The 23,126-nt window shown below is 40.2% G+C and overlaps 1 protein-coding gene and 1 pseudogene across 12 annotated transcripts in view; both read right to left on the bottom strand.

The window, feature by feature from the left end:
• TMPRSS12 (transmembrane serine protease 12) overlaps positions 1-15,363 on the bottom strand; it is a gene marked incomplete at its 3' end in the record, with an annotated part of 91,687 nt that extends 76,324 nt beyond the window's left edge. For 2 of the 11 annotated variants that reach the window (XM_079139822.1, XM_079139818.1), the window contains exons 1-2: positions 13,644-15,133; positions 3,657-3,925 (exon numbers count right to left, since the gene is read on the bottom strand). In XM_079139822.1, coding sequence (XP_078995948.1) covers positions 3,657-3,925; positions 13,644-13,876 — 502 coding nt within the window. In that variant the 5' untranslated portion in view covers positions 13,877-15,133. Of the gene's footprint in view, positions 1-3,656; positions 3,926-13,643; positions 15,134-15,169 lie in introns of those variants that run through there. The other 9 variants (XM_079139823.1, XM_079139825.1, XM_079139817.1 and 6 more) reach the window with 6 other exon arrangements.
• A 3,827-nt stretch (positions 15,364-19,190) lies between these two features.
• LOC306661264 (growth arrest-specific protein 7-like) lies at positions 19,191-20,872 on the bottom strand (annotated as a pseudogene). The gene is made up of 2 exons (XR_013766659.1): positions 19,316-20,872; positions 19,191-19,272 (listed from the first exon to the last, which is right to left on the bottom strand). The product of XR_013766659.1 is annotated as a growth arrest-specific protein 7-like (transcript).
• Positions 20,873-23,126: the final 2,254 nt, after the last annotated feature.

Raw genomic sequence — 23,126 nt, 5'->3', positions numbered from 1 at the left:
CTGAGCTGCAGGTCCATCCCCTTTTATTTTTTTGAGACAGGGTTTTACTAAGTTGCCAAGGCTGATCTCAAACTTGTGATCCTCCTGCCTCAGCTTCCCAAGTAGGAATTATAGGTATACATAACCATGCCTGGCTGACCTTCATTATTAATAGTTTCCTTACATGTTCAATGATCTTGATTGTAGACTTCTATTTGGCTGATTTTTATCTATAGGATCATAAGTGCCTTATAACTTAATACCACTTTAGTCCATTGAATTAACTTCAGCTATTATATTTTTAAATCTTTACACTTGTTTGATTCTTTTTCATAAAACCTTTTACTAATATTTTAAAACACATACTTACTTTCTCAATGCCTATCAAGTATTTTTATATTACATGATAATTCCAATACCTGAAATCTTTGTAGGTCTTATTCTGATGTCTCACATTTCTACTGACTCTCATTTATGGTGCCTTGTTTCCTTGAGTGTTTAGTGATTTTTAAAAATTACAATCCATTCATTTTCACTTCAACTTTATCTGGTAAAATTCTTTGAGGCCTTAGATGAAATAAAGTACAGAGATCTAGTGTACTCTTTATGCAGTTTCCTGCAATGATTATATCTATATAACTAAAGTATGATATCAAAACCAGGAAATTGATATTGATATAATGTGTATGTCATTTTATGGCATGTACAGATTCATGAAACCTCCACAACAATGCAGGCACAGAACTAATCCATAATCACAAAGATTTCCTTCATGCATCTAACCGTATCCCCAGTGATATTCCATTTCTATAATTTTGTCATTGTCAGAATGTTACATAATGAAATTATATAATGTATGACTTTTTTTTTTTTTTGAATTGGGGATTGATCCTTAGACACTGTACCACTGAGCTACATCCCAAACCCTTTTTAGGTTTTTTTTTTTTTTTTTTTTTGAGTTGCTGAGGCTGGCCTCTAACTTGCAATCCTCCTGTCTCAGCCTCCTGAGTTGCTGGGATTATAGGCATGTGCTGCTGTGTCCAGATAATATATGACTTTTTAAAATTATATTTTTTCACTCAATCTAATTCCCTGTGGTTCATCTAACTTGTTGCAAGTATCCATAGTTCATTCCTTTTAACTTCTTATCAGTATTCCATGGTAAGGCTATACCACAGCTTGTTTAATCATGCACATGTTGAAGGACACTTTTTTCCCAAGTTTTTTGCTACAACAAATGACACTTCTGTGAACAAATGTGAATATATTTTTTGTTGTGGACATTTATTTATATTTCTCTTGAATAAATGCCTGGGAATGTAACTGCAAGATCATATGGTAAATATGTTTACATGTATGTTTTTTAAAAGTATGTTTTTCTGTTTTTTGGTGCATATGCATTAAGGGTTGCTATTTTCTTGGTGGACTGACCTTTTATTATCATGTAATATTCCTTACCATTCTGGTAATTTTCTTTGCTCTGAAGTCTATTTTATCTGATATTAACATAGCCATTTATGATTTCTTTGCTTTTTTTCCCATTCTAACTTCTTTTGGATTAATGTTATCATGTATATCTTTCCCTGCTGTCTTTCTAGTGCCATACAGTTTCATGCTTTATGTGAGCAATAATACTCATCACAACAGCTGAAGAAATAATACTCATCACAGAGTTGTATTGAGGATTAAACTGTCTCTCCAGCAACATAGTAGGCTAATGTACACATCAGCCTTCCCATGGAAAAATATTAAAGAGGGAGCACTGGGGCTGTAGCTCAGTAGCAGAGCACTTACCTAGCACATGTGAGGCACTGAGTTCAATACTTAGCACCACATAAAAATAAACAAAATGAAGTCATTCTGTCCATGTACAACTACCAAATTTTTTTTTAATTAAAGAGGAAGAATGCATAGGTCAAGCACTGAGTATGAGGATACTTTCAAGATCCTTTCACCCTACTGATATCATATTTGAAGTATACTATAGGTATATGAACTACAGCTGAGTATGAGCCAAGGGCTCTAGCTTTATGGGAGTCTCTCTGTACCCAGTTTGGGCAAGCTTTTTTCTCCTCACCAAAGCCAATGAAATCACCAAAATCAGTACTCACTGTTACCAATTTGGCAAGCACCCTCAGGATGAATGTTACTTTGGTGTTCCATTCTCTCTCTAAGTTCCTAGCTTTATACTCAGTCCTTGACTTATCTATTCCTTCTGTTTAACAGTTTTCAGTGGGAAGGCTGGTGTGTACGTATAATCTACCACATTGCTGGAGAGCAATTTTAATCCTCAAAACAACTGTCTAATGGGTATTATTGTTCTCAACGAACGTGGAACTGTATGACATTGTGAAAGATGATAATACAGTGGAAACACATGAGCTGTGAGGCAGGCCAACTGGGGCGTCAATTCTCATTCCCGCTAGCTGTATAACTTTAGGTAAGTAATTTAACCTCCTTAGGCTTCATTTTACTTATTCATGGTAAACTATTTCTCATAGTGTTGTTAGGGGTATTAAATGAGATAATGCATTAAAATGTTTAGCATTTTATTAAATACCTACTCCTGAATAAATGATAGTTGCTTCTTTCATTGTTCTACTTGTCAAAATTTCAATAATGTTATTGAATGCACACCAAAATGCCCAGGTCATTTTACCTAGAATGTGGCAGGGATGAATTCTAAAGCCCATGCTCTTTTTCCTACACCATGATGTTTTTCCTTTTCTTCCTTAGAAAGTATTCATAGATGGAAAAAAGAAAAACAATAATTTGCAGGTCTTCATATATTTATCTCTATCCTGTTAAATAACCCATAAATATTTAAATGGATAGGGCTTCTGCAGAATAGGAAAAAAATAGTTTCAGTACTTGATTTCATATATTCCTAACTGGACTATGGTTCCCTCAAAAACATTTTAACGTAGTAGTTAAATATTCAGGTTTCAGAATCACAAAGACCTAGATTTGAGTCCCAGCTTCTTAAGATCTAAGATCTTCAATTCCTGGTCTGTTAAATGGGAAAAAATGATAACAACAACATCAGCTCTCTAATAGGATTATTGGGAGGATAAAATATAATAAAGTCACATTTAAAACAGGGACTGAAACATGGAAATGCTCCCAAAAGGTAGTTGTTGCTATTCCGAAGACACAGACTATGTTTTCTGTTTTAAATAAAGAGGAAACTAAGTTAGAGTCCTTATAGCTAAAAGCTTATTGGTAGGCAATTCTGCCACAAAGCTGGCTCATTAATCTGTGAGTCTTAGGCTACAGAAACGTTTGTAACTACCATTCTATCAATATCTTGGCATGTATAACCAAAGAAAGTCTCTTCTGCTTTGGAAGAGAATTTTCTCTCTTCATCCCATGTGGAAGAAATTATGAACAAAAAGTAGTTCCTTTCCACTGGTTTATAAAGGTCTGTTATTTAGTTTCATAATAAAGAGGTAATTCAAAGAAATTTTTTAAAATACATAGAATGTAGTTGGGAATGTAGCTAAGTGGTAGAGTGCTTGCCAAGCATGCACAAAGTCCTGAATTCAATCTTCAATACTGCAAAAAACTGAAAAGTTTTTAAAATAAATTTACAAAAGGATATTTACATATAAAAGTACTGACCCTCCTGTACCAGTAATCAGAAAGATTTATATCAGTAAAATTCAGAATATAATTACCTTCTTCTTGTGTTCTTCCCCAGCCAGTTATAAAACACTTTGTATTTTCGTCCAGGTTTTGGAAAACATCAAAAGGTAGACAGATAGGCTGAATATAGTCATTAAACCTCACGGCTTTTTTTAAACGAAAAAGTGCAATATCATTTACGTAAGTTTCCATGATGAAGTCTGGATGAATAATGATTGCTTTAACTTTGATCCTCTTGCTGTGTGCTTGACTCCCATTTACTTTATTGGTTCCAATCACAGCTCTCCACTGTAAAGGATCTCTGGAAGAAAGTAAGTATTCTTATTATAAACATGTTTATTTAACTTAGTAAATAGTATTATTCTTTCACTAGCTTTTGTTTTTCTTATGTTAAATTAGTAACAAAAAACTTTAATTCTACTTTCACGTGACATAAAGTATAAATTAAAAGCCTGCTGGGTGCCATGGCACATGCCTGTAATTCCAGTGACTCTGGAGGTTGAAACAGGAGGACTGCAAATTCGAGGCTAGCCTCAGCAGCTAAGAGAGACCCTGTCTCAAATTTCTTTTAAAAAGGTTAGGGGCGGGCTGGAATTGTGGCTCAGTGGTACAGCACTTGTCTGGCACCTGTGAGGCACTGCGTTTGATCCTCAGCATCACATAATAAATAAAATAAAAGGTATTATGTCCATCTACAGCTAAAAAATATTAAAAAAAAAAAAAGGTGCTAGGGGCTGGGTGTGGTGGCACATGCCTATAATCTCAGCTGCTCAAGAGGCTGAGACAGGAGGATTGCAAGTTCAAAGCTAACCTCAGTAAATTAGAGAAGGCCTAAGCAACTCAGCAAGACCCTGTCTCTAATCTCTAAAAAAAATATAAAAAGGGGTTGGTGATGTGGCTCAGTGGTTGAATACCTGGGTTCAATCCTTGGCATAAAAAAGGAGGGAGGGGGCTAAGGATGTGGCTTGGTGATAGAGTGCCCCTGGATTCAATTCCCAGTACTGCCAAAAAACAAAATAAATATCATGGTGTAGGAAACAGGGAAAAAACCAATAGGACAGATGATTCAGAAACAGATTTACATATATGAGAATTTAATATATAATTAAGATAGGATTTCTAACCAATGGACAAAAGGATGAATTATTCAGTATATGGTACTGGAATAACTAGCTAGTTGTTTGAAAAGAGAATAAAATTAGATATCTGGACTAACACTAAGCACCAAAATAAGCTGCAAATGGATTAAATATTTATGTGAGTAAATATTTTCAATAAACAGTTCCTATCTTTTGGATGTATCCAAAGTGATAGGTCTGAGATTTGCTTCAAAATAATTGGAAGGGGTGGACTAAGGGTGTAGCTTAGTAGTAGACCCCTCACTTAGCATGCATGAGACCCTGGGTTTGATCCCCAGCATAACACACACATACACACACACTGGAGCAGGAAGTTGATAAGGGTATAGATAAAATAAGATCAAGTATAAATTGATAATTTGAAGCTATGTGATGGGTATAAACAAAATTCACCAAAATATTTCTTCTACTTTTATGATCTTTTAAAAATGTACTAGAAAAAAAAATTTGAATATTAGCATAAGAATTCTTTTAAATTAAATGAGAATTTTGTAAAACATTTCACTGAAAGTAAAAACAAGAAGTAAATAATTTTCTTGACAGTCTTAAAAAAAGTAAAAAAAAAAAAAAAAGCCAAATAGGTCAAAAAGATAAACAATTAAATCTGTTAATCCCATTGAGTTTAACAGTTCTTACATCTGGAATTGAATTAGGAAGGAAGAATTTTCACTTTATATGCTAATGTCTACACATACTGAGGTATCTTTTCACCCTTCATGTTAGCAAAGTTTATATATAAGCATTTGTGTGTTTGATAATAGCAGTATAGGTGAGAGAGGAACTGGGTTCCTCTTATTCCTGCAGAAAGTGTAAATATGTGGACACTTTGGCAACGTGTGTCAGTGGTCTGTAAAATTTGGACTGTCTTTGACTTTGAAGTTCTACTTCTTAGAATTTATCCCAAAGAAACAGAAGATGAACACAAAGATTTATCTATAAGAATATTTACCACAGAAAAGGCCTTCATGCCCAACATATGACTCAGGTAAAATTTGGGCACATCCACAGAGTGGAATGTAGAAGTAACACAGATGTGTACTGACATATCATAAAGATTCTCATGTTATACAGTTTAATAAAAAGGCTACTTCACAGTATAACTATATTAACATATAAAATAATTTATGTACACACATAGAAAAATTTAGAATAATATAATATGTAACCAAACACCTGTTATTTCTGGGAAATATAACAACTGATTTTTATTTTCTTTTTGTCTTTACTATTTTGTCATTTTCTTACATTAATTATGTTTTACCTTTTTTATGGTTTTGGGGATCAAACATGCTAGGCAAGCACTTCACTACTGAGCTACATCCCTAGACTTTTTATTTTTTATTTTGAGACACCATCACTCTGTTTTGCCCAGACGGGCCTCAAACTTGTGGTGCTCTTGCCTCAGCCTGAGTAGCTAGGATTATCAGCAGGTGCCACTGTGCCCAGGTACTTGCATATTTTTTACTATAAAGTTCCATTTGACCTGGTAATCCCACTCTTGGGTATTCAAGTGAAATGAAAACCTACATTCACAAAACCAATATGAAAATATTTATAGTAGCTTAACTATTAATTGCCCAAATCAGAAATGTCCTTCAAGTGGTATATTGAAAAAAAAATGCTACCTCCATAAAATGGATTACTACCCCAAAATAAAAGGGAACGGTAATGGGACTGGGATCATAGCTCAGTGGTAGAGCACTAGCCTTGCAAGGGTAGAGCCCTGGGTTCAGTCCTCAACACCATACACACAAGACAGAAAGAGGGAGGGAGGGATGGAGGGAAGGAGGAAGGGAGGGAGGGAGGGAGGAAGGACGGAAGGAAGGAAGGAAGGAAGGAAGGAAGGAAGGAAGGAGGGAGAGAGGGAGGGAAGGAAGGGTGGAGGGAGGGAAGTAGGGAGGGAAGGAAGGAAGGAAGGGGGAAAGGGGGAAGGAAGGAAGGAGAAAGAAAGAAAGAAAACAAAAAAGAACAGTAATGATACACACAATAACAGATGATGATTCTCAAATTGATATGCTAAGTAAAAGAAACCAAATTCAAAAGGCTACATAGGCTATGTGTGATTCTGATTATACAATACTCTGGAAAAAACAAAACTATAAAGACAGAGAGGGGAGGAACATGGGAGATTTTTTGGAAATAAAAAGATCTATGTCTTGTGTTGGTAATTACATGAACATGCATTTGTTAAATTCACAGAACTGTACACTAAAAAGAATTTATTTTACTGCATGTTGAGTTATATCTTAATAAAATCATTTTTGTGGCTGGGCATGGTGGTACATGCCTGTAATTCCAGCTATTCAGGAGGCTGAGACAGGAGGATTTCAAGTTTGAGGACAGCCTGAGCAATTTAGCAAGACTTTGTCTTAAAATAAAGTGAAAAGGACTGGGGATGTAGCTCCGTGGTAGAACACTTGCCCAGCCTGCAGAAAGTTCCTTAGTTTGATCACCAGCACCACAAACAAAACAAAACAACAAAAAAACTTCTTTTTCCTAGAAACATCCCTTGGTACTTATATGCCCATATCCCTGTACAAGGAAAAATGTCTTGCCCACTGTGTTGCCAGCATGCCCTTATTTAATACATGACCCAGATCCTCTGTCCACAGTTTGATGGGCAGGGTTGGGCCCCTGATTAAAGAACGGTTCATTCATAATTGAGCAATGATGTTGTTGCCTAGAATGAAAACCTGGGCTGGAAAATTAATCACAAAAATTGATGAAAAGGCCAGCTAGCAGGGGACCTAAAACTGAGAGATTATTATGTGGAATGAAGGGCCATAAAAGATCACGTGCAAGCTCATGTGATGAGGAAGTCATGTAGCAGCAACGGTTTTGAAAAAGGGCAGAGGAAAAGCATCACTGCCCTCAGCATCACTGCTCTTGTTCATCCCACGCACCCCACCCCTGGAAATTAACACTGTTGTCCAACAATTTACTTTATTATTATTATTATTTTTAGTACTGAGGATCGAAACCAGGGGTTCTTAATCACTGAGCCACATCCCAGTCCTTTGTCATATTTTATTTAGAGACAGGGTGTCTCTGAGTTGCTAAGTGCCTTGATAAGTTGCCGAGGCTGGCTTTGAACTCATGATCCTCCTGCCTCAGCCTCCTGAATAGCTGGGATTACAGGCATGCACCACTGAGCCTGGCATCAACAATTTACTGTAGAAATCAAGAAAAGAGCTGAGTGCACTGGTGCACACCTATAATCCTAATGACTAGGGAGGCTGAGGCAGGAGGATCTCAAGTTCAAGGCCAGCCTCAGAAACTTTGCAAGAACCTGTCTCAAGAATAAATAAATAAGATTTTCTAAAATTTCACCCTTGACTTCTTCTGGCTATCCATTCATCATTTAAAAGTATATTATTTAATCTCCAGGTGTTAGAGTGGTTTCTATTTTTTATTGTATTGTTGATTTCTAATTTCATTGCATTATGATCTGGTAGAACACAAGGTATTATCTCTCCTTTTTGTGTATTTGCTTTGTAACTTAAAATGCAGCTTATTTTTAAAAATGTTCCACAAACTGCTGAGAAGAAAGTGAATTCAGTTGTTTTTGCGGTACTAGGGATCGAACTCAGGGCCTTGTGCTTGTGAGGCAAGCACTCTACCAGCTGAGCTATCTCTCCAGCCCGAATTCAGTTGTTGATGGAGGAAATATTCTATAGATGTCTGTTAGGTTCTTATTATTAATTATATTTTTTAGTTCTATAAAATCAATGAAATTTAGATTTAAAAAAATACAAAAGGCCACCAAAGAAAGAGTTGGGTTTAAAAAAATACATTTAGTTGTAGATGGACACAATACCTTTATTTCGTTTGTTTATTTTATGTGATGCTGAGGACCAAACCCAGTGCTTCTCACAAGCGCTTCACCACTGACTCACAACCCCAGCCCCAAGAGTTGGTTTTTTTTGAAAAGATAAACAAAATTGATAAACGCTTAGCCAAACTAACAAAAAGAAAGAGGGGAAAAAATCTCAAATTATCAAAATCCAAGATGCAAAAGGAAATGTCACCACAGACACTACTGAAATCTAGAAGATCATCAGAAGTTATTTTGAAAATTAATACTTCAATAAACTAGAAAATTTTAAAGATATTCACAGATCCCTAGAGATGTATGACCTACTCACATTGAATCAGGAGGATACAGAAAACTTAAACAGATTGGTTTCAAGTAATGAAATTGAAGCAGCTCTCAAAAACCTTCCAACAACCAAAAAAGTCCAGCTGGATTCTCAGCTGATTTCTATGGGACCTTTAAAGAAGAACTAATACCAATCCTCCTCAAATTAGTCCATGAAATAGAAAAGGAGGGAACACTGCCAAACTCATTCTATGAAGCCAGTATCACCCTGATTCCAAAACCAGACAAAGACACATCAAGGAAAGAAAACTTCAGACCAATATCCCTCATGAACATTAATGCAAAAATTCTTAATAAAATATTGGCAGACCTCATATAAAAACACATTAAAAAGATAGTGCACCCTGATGAAGTGGGTTTCACCCCTGGGATGCAAGTTTGGTTCAACATACAGGAATCAATGAATGTAATTCACCATAAAAACAGATTGATGGACAAGAATCGCATGATTATCTCAATAGATGAAGAAAAAGCAACTGACAAAGTACAGCACCCATTCATGTTTAAAATACTAAAAAAAACTATGATGGAAGGAACCTACCTCAACATTCTAAGGGCTATATATGACAAATCCAAGGCCAACATTATTCTGAATGGAGAAAAACTGAAAGCATTTCCTCTAAAAACAGGAACAAGACAAGGATACCCACTTTCACCAATGCTATTCAACATAGTCCTTGAAACTAGCCAGAGCAATCAGGCAAGAGAAAAGAATTAGAGGGATACAAATAGGAAAAGAAACATTCAAATTATCTTTTTGCTGATGACATGATCTTATATTTAGAAGACCCAGAAGATTTCTAAAGCTGACAGATGAATTCAGAAAGTAGCAGAATACAAGATGAACACACATAAATCAATCATTGTCCTATACTCCAGTGAGTATAGGAAAACTCCAATTAGGAAAACTACTCACAATAAAAAAAAAAAAAATTGGGGAATCAATCTAACAAGAGTGGCAAAGGCCCTCTACAACAAAAACTATAGAACACTAAAGAAAAAAACTGAAGACTACCTTAGAAGATGGAAAGTCCTATGTTCTTGGATAAGCAGAATTAATATTGTCAAAGTGACCATACTACCAAAAGTGCTATACAGATTCAATGGATTTCCATCAGAATTCAAGTGATGTTCTTCACACACCTAGAAAAAGCAATTATAAAATTTGTTAGGAAAAATAAGAGACCCAGGAGCTAGGTCTCTTAGTGGTGGCTTAGTGGTGTAGTGCTTGTCTAGCATGTGTGAGGCACTGGGTTTGATCCTCAGCACCACATACAAAAAAATAAAAAAAAATAAAAATAAACCAGCCCTAATAAAATAAAGTTATATAAAAAAAGGAAGAGACCCAGAATAGCTTAACAGTCCTTAGGAAGAAAAGCAAAGCCTGAGGCATCGCAATACTGGATCTCGAATTATACTACAGAACTATAGTAACAAGAACAGCATGGTACAGGCACAAAAACAGACATGAAGACCAATGGAATAGAAGACACAAACACAAACCCACATAAATACAGTTATCTGATACTAGACAAAGGTGCCAAAACATATGTTGGAGAAAAGATTGCCTTTTAAACAAATGATGCTGGGAAAACTGGAAATCCACGTAGTAGAATGAACTCCTATCTCTCACCCTGCACAAAACTCAACTCGAAGTGGATCAAAGACCTAGGAATTAAAACAGAAACCTTGCAACTGCTAAAAGAAAATGAAGACCCAACACTCCAATATGGCAGTACATGAACAGACTTCTTTAACAAGACTCCTAAAGCACAAGAAGTAAAATAAAAAATCAATAAATGGGAAGGCATCAAATTACAAAGCTCCAAGAGTAAAGGAAACAAGAGTGTGAAGAGAGAGCCTACAGAATAGGAAAAAATCTTTGCCACCAGCTCCTCAGATAGGACATTAATATCCAAGATATAAAGAACTCAAAAAACTTAATGCCAAACCCTCCCCAAACAAAAACAAATAACCTAATCCATAATTGGGCACAGAAACTAAACAGACACTTCTCAAATGAAGAAATGCAAATGGTCATCAAATATATGAAAAAAGTGTTCAACTCTAGTAATTAAAGAAATGCAAATTAAAACTACATCGAGATTTCATCTCACTCCAGTCAAAATGGCAGTTATCAAAACTATAATTAACAATAAAGTTGGTGAGGATGTGACGAAAAAGGTACACTCATACATTGTTGGTGGAACTGTAAATTAGTTCAATCACTCTGGAAAGCAGTATGGAGGTTCCTCAAAAAACAGGAATAGAATCACCATATAACCCAGATATCCCACTCCACAGTATGTATCCAAAGGATTTAAAATCAGCATACCTCAGTGACTCAGACTTTATAGCAGCACAATTCACAGTAGCCAAGCTATGGAGCCAACCTAGGTGCCCTTCAACAGATGAATGGATTAAAAAAAAAATGTGGTATATATACACAATGAAGTATCAGTCAGCCATAAAGAATGACTTTATGGGGCTGGGGTTGTAGCTCAGTGGTAGAGCGCTTGTCTTGCACATGTGAGGCACTGGGTTTGAATCTCAGCACCACATAAAAATAAATAAAGGTATTGTGTCCATCTACAACTAAAAAAATAAAAAATAAAAAAAGAATGACTTTATGGCATTTGCCAGTAAATAGATGGAACTGGAGACTATCATGCTAAGTGAAATTAGCCAGTACCAAAAAGTAAAAGGTGGAATGTTTTCTCTGATATGTGGAAGCTAATTCAAAATAAGGGGGGGGGGGGAGCATTTAAAAAAAGAAGAAGAAGAAGAAGAAAGAGCAGTGGAGTAGACAAAGGGAATGAAGGAAAGGAAGGAGGAATGGGAAGGGAAAGACAGTGGGATGAATCTAACTTTCCTGTGTACATATATGATATACCACAGTGAACCTCACCATCGTGTACATCCACAAGACACTAAAACAACAACAACAACAATAAGTAAATAGCAGAATGATCAGTAGAGCAGAGGGAAGGGAACCGGGTGGCGGGAGTACTGGGGGCTGAATTAGAAAAAATTATGCTTTTATAATTAGATCAAAATGAATCCTATGTCATGTATAACTAAAAGAACCAATAAAAAATAGAAGATGGGAATTTGACAGAAATGGAATTAGGAAGAAATGGTTATCAATGAAGACAGTAAATGAGTGCATAAAATAAAGTAACAGATTTCCCTCTTGGTCAACCCTAACATTTTCCTGGAAATTTGAAGTCACATAACTATTTTTATGTTTGTTGATGGGCCTTGTAAAAATCTTTCTTTTTTTTATACAAAAGGCATATTGTACAGATGAGCAAAATTAAGGATGGCAGCAGATTTCTCATCAGAAATAATGTGAGCTAGAAAGCAATGGAGAAAAAAAATTATCAGTCTAGAATATCTTAATATTAAAAAAAAAAAAACAGAAAAAAAAAGGTTGGGGGATATGGCTCAAGAGGGTCTCTTGGCACAAGGAATATCAGGAAAAAAGAGTTTAAGAAGAGGACGCTATCAGCATTGCCCAAAGCTATCAAGATCAAGAAGGATGGAAACAGAAAAAGTCATTGAATTTGGCAGGGTTGTCTTTAAGTTTTCTGGTCATTGTAGCTGAGATTTTATGGGCCAATGCAAATGAAGCAAAAGAAAGTCTCTTTTTCAAAGAATCTAACAGTGAAAGCCAAATTTGGCCTTGTTTTCTTTTCTTTTTCTTTTTTCCTGTGGTACTGGAGATTGAACCCAGGGCCTTGTGTTTGCGAGGTAAGCACTCTACCAACTGAGCTACATCCCCAGCCCTTGGCTTTGTTTGTATACAGACCAAGAACAAAGCATGTTTTTCACATTTAAACAATTAAACAAATTTATGACTGATGAAATTGTATGAACTTTAAACTTTAGTGTTCATATATAAAATTTTATTGGATCACAGTTGCATTCATTCAGTTATGTATTTTCTTTTTTAAAAAATTCTTTTTGTAAATTATGGCATTTGCAGGCAAATGGATGAAACTGGAGAATATCATGCTAAGTGAGATAAGTCAATCTCAAAAAACCAAAGGACGAATGATATCGCTAATAAGTGGATGATGACACATAATGGGGGGAGGGAGGGGTTAGTGTTAGGGTTAGAGTTAGGGTTAGGGAGGGGGGCAAGGATGGAGAAAGGAAGGACTGTATAGAGGGAAAAGAGGGGTGGGGGGAAGGGAAACAATAACAGAATGAATCAAACAACATTACCCTATGTAAATTTATGATTACACAAATGGTATGCCTTTATGCCATGTACAGAGAAACAACATGTATCCCATTTGTTTACAATTAAAAAAAATTCTTTTTGTAGTTGTAGATGGACAGCTTCAAATAAATAAAGATGACTTATTTTATTTTTATGCAGTGCTGAGGATGGAACCCAGTGCCTCCTAGGCGCTAGGCACTGAGCTAGAGCCCCAGCCCCCTAGTTATGTATTTTCTATGGCTACTTTCATGCTAAGTAATTGTGAGAGGGAAAATAACCTGCAAACTAAAATATTTACTATCTTTACGGAGAAAGTTTGCCAACCTCTGACGTGTAAATGATTCATTTCAACAAATACAGTTTTATGTATAAGGTATATAGCTACTTGCAAACATGTGGCTTAACTGAAAACAGCTGAAATCAAATGACCCTCTGGCACTTGAAAATATATCCAGTAAGAGAATAAAATAAGAATTATGTTCTGAATACATACCTAGCGTCTCTAGTGCAGTGGGCAGCTGTGAGGACCCACCTGTCTTTTACTAGGCTTCCTGCACATATATGAGCAAGAAAACGGCCATATCGAATCTGTAGACTAACTATCCATGGCCATGCGCCTTCTTGAGCATTTGCACCCCCTATAATCCGAGACCCTTTCAACATATCCCCAAGCGGTGCCGTTCCACAATCTAAAAATAAAAATGATATATTATTTGGACTGGGCATCTATATTTGTGTGTTACTTCCTAATCTGACCATGTTAATGTAATCCTTTAAATTCCTATTTTAAAAACTGACAAAACAAGCTGGATACCTAAGGTATGCCCAAATTTTGAGTCTTAGAGAGTTAAGATAAACATGCCATAGTTGATTATTTTCACATAAACATGAAATCAGTACAATTCATTAATTTTCAAGCTCTTTTCCCAAAATGTACAAAAACAAGAATTTTCTCTGGCCAGGCGTCCCATTACTCCCTGTGTGAGATATGGATGAAGAGCCTGAGGATTAGCCAGAACCTGTGGCGGAGGCCCGGAGTCCCAGTGACTCCAGAGGCCAAGACAGACTGAAGTTCCAGGCCAGCCTGGGCAATTTAGTGAGAGAACTGGGGAGGAAACTCGGGGATAAAGTGCCCTTTATCCACATTATCCCCGAGTATATAAAAACAAACACTCCGTGGTAAAAGAGCCTGAAACTTGGAGGCTGGGGTGGAGCTCAGGGTGCTGTGTAGTTAGCATGTCCCAGGCCCCGAGTTCAATCCCCAGCACCAAAAAGGAAAACAATGCACACACGAAACCTGGGACTGGCGAGTTAAGAGGTCCACGTTCGCGTCAAGTTCTAATTCTTGTCACTTAACATGTTAAGCTAATTGTTCGCCACCGTATTATGAAAAGATTCCCTCAACGCTGGACACTAGGGGATCACCGATCTGCAAAATCAGAACGATAAACCCCAGAATGTTTTGAGGAGCAAATACAGACGCTCTGTACAAACGTATGTCACTTTTACTCCTACCGACATCATTATGCGCCTAGAAGCAGCTTAGGTCTGTCAAGTTTTGGTTAAAGGCGGCTGGGTCAACAGACAGGGGGCCACATTCACAGACTGGCCGCGAGGAAAGGCAGGGGCGGCCCGGAATGAACGGATACTGCCCTTTGCGGCCGCGTCCAACTTCGGCTGCCCGCGCGCCGCCCTGGCCCACCCGGGACCAGCGGCCTGTCCCTGTGAGGGGCCCAGCCGGTTCCTCCCGGGGAGCGAGGCGTGCTCGGAGGAGAGGAAAGCACCCCCCACAAACAGCAGCGCGGCGCCCAGCAGCGCCCGTCCCATCTTGGCACTCGCGGGCAAGATGGCGGCGGCGAGGCCCGCGCTCCGCAGCCTCCGGGGAGGCCGCGGGTGCCGAGTTGCCCGGATGCGTATTCCGGTTGGCATCCCCTGCTCGGACGAAGGTAGGGTAGTGCCAGCCCTCCGCAGGGCTCTGGGGGCTCGTTTTAATTGGCAAGCCCCTAGCAACACTGGTACCTGTGGTAGGACTGCTGCGGTGGCGGGAAGGTGCTGGAACCCCCGGCGCTACCCGCTCGCACCTGGAGACTGGGGAAGGAAAGGTTCAACGGAGGCGGCGCAGAAACAGGATGGAATTGGAGACATCATAGCCCTGAGGGAAGCCCAGCATCTGTGAAGGAGGTTGATCTCTTACAGCTTTAAAGTAGTTTACCATGAACACACAACTCAGGGTGAGCTAATAAAATTAGATTTAAAGATTGCGAAATTGAGGGCAAAACCTGACTGATGGTAATTGCACCACCCCTAACAAACACGGGCGTGCGCGCACACACAAGCACACATGCACCACTCGGTCCCTAGCCTGAGAGAGCCATTATCCTTGCCTCTCTGTGGAGCCCCGAGATGCCCCCTGACATTCCAAACACTGTATAGGAACAGGGGACACAGATAAGTGGCCCTGGTTAATCCGTTCATTGGACAAGTAGGCATTACCCTCATGCTGTGTCCCACACACGGGAACCTAGTTTATAGTGGGGGGTGAGCCACTGATGGCTCAGCGTAATGAACAGAGATTTGTTGGTGTTTAAAGAACCTGGGAAAGAGGCAGGCACTCCAAATGTGGCGGAAGCGCACCCCAGAACCAAAAAGCTCCTCTGAGAGAGTTTCACAGTGGTGCATGACAAAGATTCCTTGCTTAGCCATACTTTAGTCAGATTCCTGAACCTCCTAGGCCAATTTTGCACTTCTTTGTAAAATCTGGTTTTAGCAAGAATCCTGCTAAGTCTGTTTAGAAACACCTCCCACCCTTGGCATCTGTGTTCCTCACCCCCCACCACCCCCATCTTGGCCTGTCTTCACCAAGCACCCTGTTAAGTGGGTTTAGCCAGAATCCCATTACTCTTGGTGTTATCGCTTAGTGGATTCTCCATCCACTGACCCCCACCCTGATTCTTGGTTATAAATTCCCACTTACCCATGTTGTATTTGGCCCAGTGTCTCCCTATTTCAAAATCCCGTTGCCCTAGTTCTTTATACCTTCACTGGGAATGGTGGGGCTTGAAAGCAGGGCCTCACTGCATCCTAGGCAAGCATCCTACCACTTGCAGTTACATCTCCAGCACTTGCTGTCCCTATCTTTATGGACCCAAGTAAAGGCACCCTCACCATGCTTTAATAAGTATTATTGAATATTTTTTTCTTTAAGATGATCCTGAGTTTTTAAGAATGATGTCTAATGTTTGGTTTTTAATTGTTTCATCAATTCCCATTTGAGTTATGTTCAACTTTGCCTTCATTAGCCCCATACCTTCAGGAACGAGGGAATAGTGTGGGCAGTGGTAGTCTGGAAAGTTGGTCATGTGGGGAATTAAAGTGGGGTCAATAAAAGGTCAGTTGCCTTGCTCATTTTATCCCTCTGAGGCTGACATGGTTGGCAGCATTGAATAAAAGGAGCATATTAGGATGGCACAGGAGGTGACACAGGAAAGTAAGCAGAGGCCTGGGGCCAAACCACAGTCAGTGGGTAGAAAGTAGGTACTCTTGGAGAAGCAAGCTGCAGGTGGCACCAAGGGGCTGATAAAAAACATTCTCTAGTCCTCAAGTATTTTAGTGGACAGGAACACTGAAAAGGGGCCGGCAGAGTTGGGGTATGTGCATGTTTGTGTGTGGGATGTAATCAGATTGTAGATGGCTTTGTAAGCAAGGGGAAATGATGAGTTTTGCTATGACAGGTGTCAAAAGATGCGTGCAGGTGTGTGTAGCCAAATCATGAAATGGCATGAAAAAGACAGTGGACCAGTCATTGCAAAAGTCCTCTGCCTGGATATCCTCTGCCCTTTCTGGGTCTTCGCTGACTCTCCTGCATTGTCATTTCCTCTCTGTGTGGAATAATTTCCATCAGCAGACAGATCTCTTCTGGTGTGATAGACAGCCTCCATCATTGGGTGGGGGGCCTCCTCTGTCTCATGTCACACCCATGTTTGGTCCCTTTCCCTTTAGTGTTGGCTGGATTTAGTGATTTATATCTAGCAAGTAGAAGGTGGCCAAAGTTATAGGTGCAGTGGTTGGGATATGGCTGGAATGTGTCACTCAGAGGTTCATGTGCTGCAGGCTTCATGTGTCCTCAGCATCACAATGTAGAGGTAGGACCTAAGACAGGAGTGGTGGCACAAGCCTACAGTCCCAGCTTCAGGACGTTGAGGCAGGAGGATCACTTGAACCCATAGCAAAGAGTTTAAGATGTAGGACCCAATGGAAGGTGATTAGATCATGGGATACCACCCTTAGGAGGAATTACTGATAGGTCTTTCAGAGTGAGTTCTTACAAAAGATGGGTTGTTACAGAGCAAGTCCACTCAATATACTTGGTTCTTCTGCATGCAGTTGTTTTCCCTTCCACTTCTCTGCCATCCTGTGTATCAGCTGAGGAGACCCTAGTCAGAGGTGCAATGACAGGGGACCCCCAGTATTGGACTTCTAGCCTCCAAAATCGTGAGCTAAATAAATCTCTTTTCTTTGTTAAGTATCCAGTGTCAGGTATTCTGTTACAGCAACACAAAATGGATTAATACAATAGGCTACCATTTCTTTTTTGGGGGGTTTGCTTTAGTATATTGGACATCTTTCTAATATAAACTATGAGAAAGCAATTCTAATTTAATGGAAGAGATGCTGAGAGATTCAAGATTAATGTTATCCACTATTAGCATGTAAAACTGAGGGACAGATCAGTGAATCGTGCTCATAGAATTCTGTCCCCATGGGAGATGGAAGGGTCAATCCAAAGCCACTGATGGAAAGATGAAGAAAGATGGACCCTCAGAGCATGGGTTTCTGACTAGTATTTGTTCCTTGCTCACTATGTCAATTTCTTCTCCTGGTCCCCTCAGGCTGATTCTCTAGGTTAACATGGTGATCATGTTTGCTGGAGTAGAGGAAGGAAGTGATGGGCTGAACCCAGTGGCAGTGTTAAAAAGCTTCCCGAATACCACTTGGCACAGGCTTCTCCAGGGAAGATGAACAGAGGGAAAGGAGGGGCTAGCACCAAGGCAGGGCTTAGCATAGGGCTCTGGAAAGTTCAGAGTAGCTGGGGGCCCAGGTGGCAGGACACACCTGGATAGCAAAGAACTCCTATGGCCATGAAAGTCTGCAGTGCCCATACAAGGGACAGCAGTCCAAACCCCATCATGCATAAGCAGATGGAGCCATATGGGGAATGACAAAGGGACTTGCCCTAATCTGTCTCTCATACGGGACTGAACCAGCCCCATTAAGCCCATGGTGGGCAGCCTGGGAGAGTGGTGGTCAGGGTAGCCCAGTGTTGGACAGGACACCATGGCAGACAGACCCCACCTGGTTTCTGATGTGAGCTGGTATCTCCATTCCTCAAAGCTTTTGGACATGCACAGAGCTGAAGGAGGTCTTTCTGGCTGAGAACTTTGGAAAGCTCCCTCTAGTGAGACTGGGCAGGGGTGGCAGGGTGGGGACTGCCTTGAGAAAGCAGCTGAGGAATGGATGGATTGGGATTTCCAGAGACTTCAGAGACGATGCCTGGTCTAATAGGAGCCATGATTCAATGCTCCGACTTGGGGCTAATTTGCCAAATGAGGTAGTTCCATCCTGACCTCTCTAGGCAGGGTTGGTCTGGGAAGACAGAAAACAGGCCTTCCCAAGACTCATGGGGGTGAAAAGTGGCCAAGAAAAGCTGGATTTGGGCTCCCAGAATACAATGAGAAAAATAGAGGGCTATAAAGGATTCTAGGTGCAGACAGAGCTGATGGCACCTTCTATTCATGAGTCTGATCCTGACATTGGCTTGGAGGCAGAGGCAGCCCTCCCCTGATCTTCCAAAGCCCCTAAGAAGATAAAGGGACCTGTTGGAGGATGGGCCTTCGGGTACCCAAGGGCACAAGCGTGTGACGGCCACCTCTATGGAACTCAGCAGGGACCACAAAGTTCCAGCCTCAGTTTGTTCTCAGAACAACAAGCATGGCATGGGGTTTGAGGGCTTCAGTCTTGGAGACAAGGGCAGTGTTGCAAGTCTGTCTTCTTGGCCTGGGAATATTTGGGATCCCCCAGCTGGGCCATCCAGATCACTCTTCTGGAATCGCCAGCTCTCTCCTCTCTCCTCAGTGGACAGGAGAGTGGGTGGGAGGGCAGCTTCACCCAGCAGGAGACACCAACTCCTCTCCGTGGGACACCCAGCTCCTCTCCTGGGCAGGACCCCTGGGGCCACACAGGTGTGTCTAGATCTCCATGTCCACAGGGCGAATGTTGCCCGTTTTGTGCTCTTTGTCTTTGGCCGGGTCCACTTTTCGAAGCAGTTGGTCGACAGGCTCAACTGTGCTTTGGTTGAACATGTCCATCTTGTGCCGCAGCTGTGTGTACTGGCACAAATGTTGCTGGATCATCTCCATCCTCTCCACTTCCAGCCGCTCCAGCTCCAAAGTGGTAGTCACCATCTCTTCAAACCACTTGGACTGGGCCTGGTTGTAGAGGTCCACACAGCGCATGAGGTCATCACCAGCCTGTGTGGACTTCCTCCAGGCCTTCTTGATGTCCTCCTCCTTCTTATTGCTCAGCTTGATCTCCAGCTGCTGGGTCTTCATCTCCAGGTCTCTCTGCCGCTCTGTGAGGGCTTTCCGGGCCTTCTCCACCAATGCATAGCGGCTGGCGAGTTGCTTGCGGAGGTCAGCAATATGGTGGTCACACTTTTTCATGTCTTTCTTGAAGTTCTCACGTCAGTTCATTAGGGGCTTCTCTACCTTGCTGTGAAGCTTGGCGGGAACTTGAGATGAACTTCTGCTTCATCTGCCAGGCTTCTCTTCACCTGAGCCCACGCTTCTCCCAGGGAGCCTTCCTCCTGTGCAGCCAATGAGTTCTGAGAGAGCTTAGCCAAGTTCTTTGCATATTCTTCTTCAATCTTTATCCTCTCTCGGACTAACTCAGACATTTCTTTCTGCATTTGTTTGCCCTTCAGTTGCTTTTGGAGCAGCAGTTTGAACCCCGCCATGGTGCCATTGCCTTGGGGGTCTTTCTTATCAGCCCAGAAGTAGTACAGTAGCTCCACTCAGTTGGCTTCAGCAGCTGCTGTTCAGGCATTGTGTCTGGGTGAGGGAACGTCACACAATTTATCATGTTCTCTGTGTTGTCACCTTTATTTTCAAAATTATGTATTTTGTCTTCATTGCCTGAAGTTCTGTATTCCAAGTGGTCTCCTCTGTTGGTGCTACTTTCCATTGAATTTTTATTTTGGTTTATTGATTCCTTCATTTCATAGATTTCTTCTCAGGATCTTTATCTCTTTCTTTAAGATATCTTCCCTCTCCTGAAACATAGCTCTGATTTCATTCTTTATATCCTCCTTAAAGTCGTGAAGCAGTTTTACTAAGTATATTCTGAACTCCTTCTCTGACATTTCTTCTACTGATTTGTCAGTGGAGTCTATAATTGGAATATCCTGGTTTGTTTGGAGTGCTTTATTCCCTTTTTTCTTAAATTTTGTTTGTGTGTCTTCCCATTTAGCTGTGGGGACCTGAGGTAGTACAGTTTCTACCCTATAGATTTATAGTGTCCCTGAAGGTTTCCAGTACCTCACAAATCTGGGTTTCAGTTTCCGAAGGTTCCGCCACACTGCAGTCCCAAGATGGCTCCTGGATGGCAGACGACCGAAGAGCTCCAGTGGAGAGCGAAGGATATCTCTTTTTTTTAATTTTTTTTTTTTTTTTTTTTAGTTGTAGATTTATTCTATTTATTTATTTTTATGTGGTGCTGAGGATTGAACCCAGTGCCTCACATGTGCTAGGCAAGTGCTCTGCCACTGAGCTACAACCCCAGCCCCTGGGCTACCATTTCTAAGATGAAGTTTTAAGAAGATGTGTCTTGAATACCGCACCAGTTCTTTTGCTCTGAGGTAAGTTGGCTGCCATGTAGTAAGCTGGCCAGTGGCCTTGTAGAGAGGACTCCAGCCTTAGCCATGAGGCACTAAAGTTCTCAAACAGCCAAGTAGAACCAAACCAGGTATCGCTAGACAGCTGAGAAGCCTTTCTTCCTCTTCTCAAACCTTCACATGAGACCACAGTTCTGGCTGACACCCTAACTGCAGCCATAGGAGAGACCTTAAGACTGAGGTGCCCAGCTAAGCTACAGTAAGATTCCTGAACCACAGAAACAGATAACACATTTTTGTTGTTTTAAGCCCTTAAGTTTTTGGGTGATTTATTATGCAGCAATAGATAATACCTGTGGTTTCTCCCACCTTTGAAAAATCTTCCACTGCCTCTATGTCTCCTGCTTTCTCTCTCTAGCAAAATTTCACCTAAAACATTATTTTTAGAAGATTCCACTTTCTATTTCCTTACCTTTAATTCCTGTGTTTTTAAGATTTTCTTTTCTGTTATGTCTTTTATTTTTAAGAATAGGAGCAGGATTTTTATTTCTCTTAGAAGAAGAGACCTCCTTGTTGTACACAGAATCTTTTTGTGGCGGGAGGGTGGTGCAATGCTGGGGATGGAAACCAGGGTTTTTCCTGTGCTGATAAGCATGCAGCTCTATGGCTGAGATTTACCCACAGCTTTTGTTCTTGTTTCTGTTTTGTTGGGGTGCAGGGGTAGGAGGGCGGGACTGGAGATAGAACCCAAGGACACTCTATCATTGAGCTGTATGCCCATCCCTTTCAATTTTTTGGTTTTGAAACTGGGTCTCACTAAGTTACTTAGGGTCTCACTAAGTTGCTGAGGCTGACCTCAAGCTTAGTGATCCTCCTGCCTCAACCTCCTGAGTTATTGGGATTATAGATATGCGCCACCACATCCAGTTCTCGTCTTTGAACCTACTCCATCTATTAAAATTTTCCAAACAAAATTAGGTGAGCATTCAAACAAACTGTCTTCTTACTTCTCTTCCAAGGGAAAGCCTAGGATCCAATGTTATGGAGAATAAGGGTATTGGTACCAGGCCTGGGGCCTGGACTTAGCTGGAGGTCCATAAGTGGCAGGATTGTCTGAGTCTGGAGTGAAGGTTTTTTGTTTTTTGTTTTCCTTCCTAGTTGTCTACTACTCCGCTTGGGGTATATCTGAATCAATGGTAGGAAAAAAGTTTAATAAAAATATTTTATTATGTAGAATTTAAGTAATAGCAATACAACATCCATGTGTCCATCACTTCAAATTCACTATTTTTATTTTGTTAAATATTTAGTATATACGAAAGGGCATTTATAGAATCCACATTTTAAAGAATAACAATATATAAATACTCATTTTATGAATACCCATTTAAAAAAAAAGACCATTTTTACTTTTGAAATCCCCTATGTATCATACCCTCACTCATTTGATTCCCTTTTCTCTTAGAAGTAATCAATATTCTGGATTTTGTATTTATTCCCCATTAATTCTGCTATATAATGTGTCAGTTTAAGTTTAAATTAAACTTAAAATTCAGTTCCTCTGTTACATTAGTCATATTTTTAGTGCTCAGTGGCCACATACTATTAGTTGTTACCATACTGGACAACATAGTTATCACTGCAAAGAGTTCTGTTGGACAGCACTTTTCTAAACAACGTAGTATTTAGTTTTGCATGTTTCTGAACTGTCTTACGGTTCTTCAGCAAAACAGAACCAATGAAAGCGGGGGATGGAGATTGATTACAGGAATTGGCTCATGCAGTTATGGAGGCACAGAAGTCCTGTGGCCTGCATCTGCAAGCTGGGGTAGTAGGAAAGCCGGTGGTATAATTCAGTGTGAACCAGAGTCCTAAGAAGTGTCTGAGGGCAGGAGAAAATGGATTCCCAGCTCTAGAAGAGATTTGTCCTTCTTCCATCCTTTTTTTAATCTGTTTGGGCCCTCAAAAGATTGGATGATATCTCTCACCCTGCACAAAAATCAACTCATAATGGATCAAGGACCTCAGAATCAGACCAGAGACCCTGCATCTTATAGAAGAAAAAGTAGTTCCACATCTTCAACTTGT

This window comes from Sciurus vulgaris, assembly GCF_902686455.1.
Source record: "Sciurus vulgaris genome assembly, chromosome: 5".
NCBI classification, from domain to species: domain Eukaryota; kingdom Metazoa; phylum Chordata; class Mammalia; order Rodentia; family Sciuridae; genus Sciurus; species Sciurus vulgaris.
This window is presented reverse-complemented; position numbering and strand designations above follow the sequence as displayed.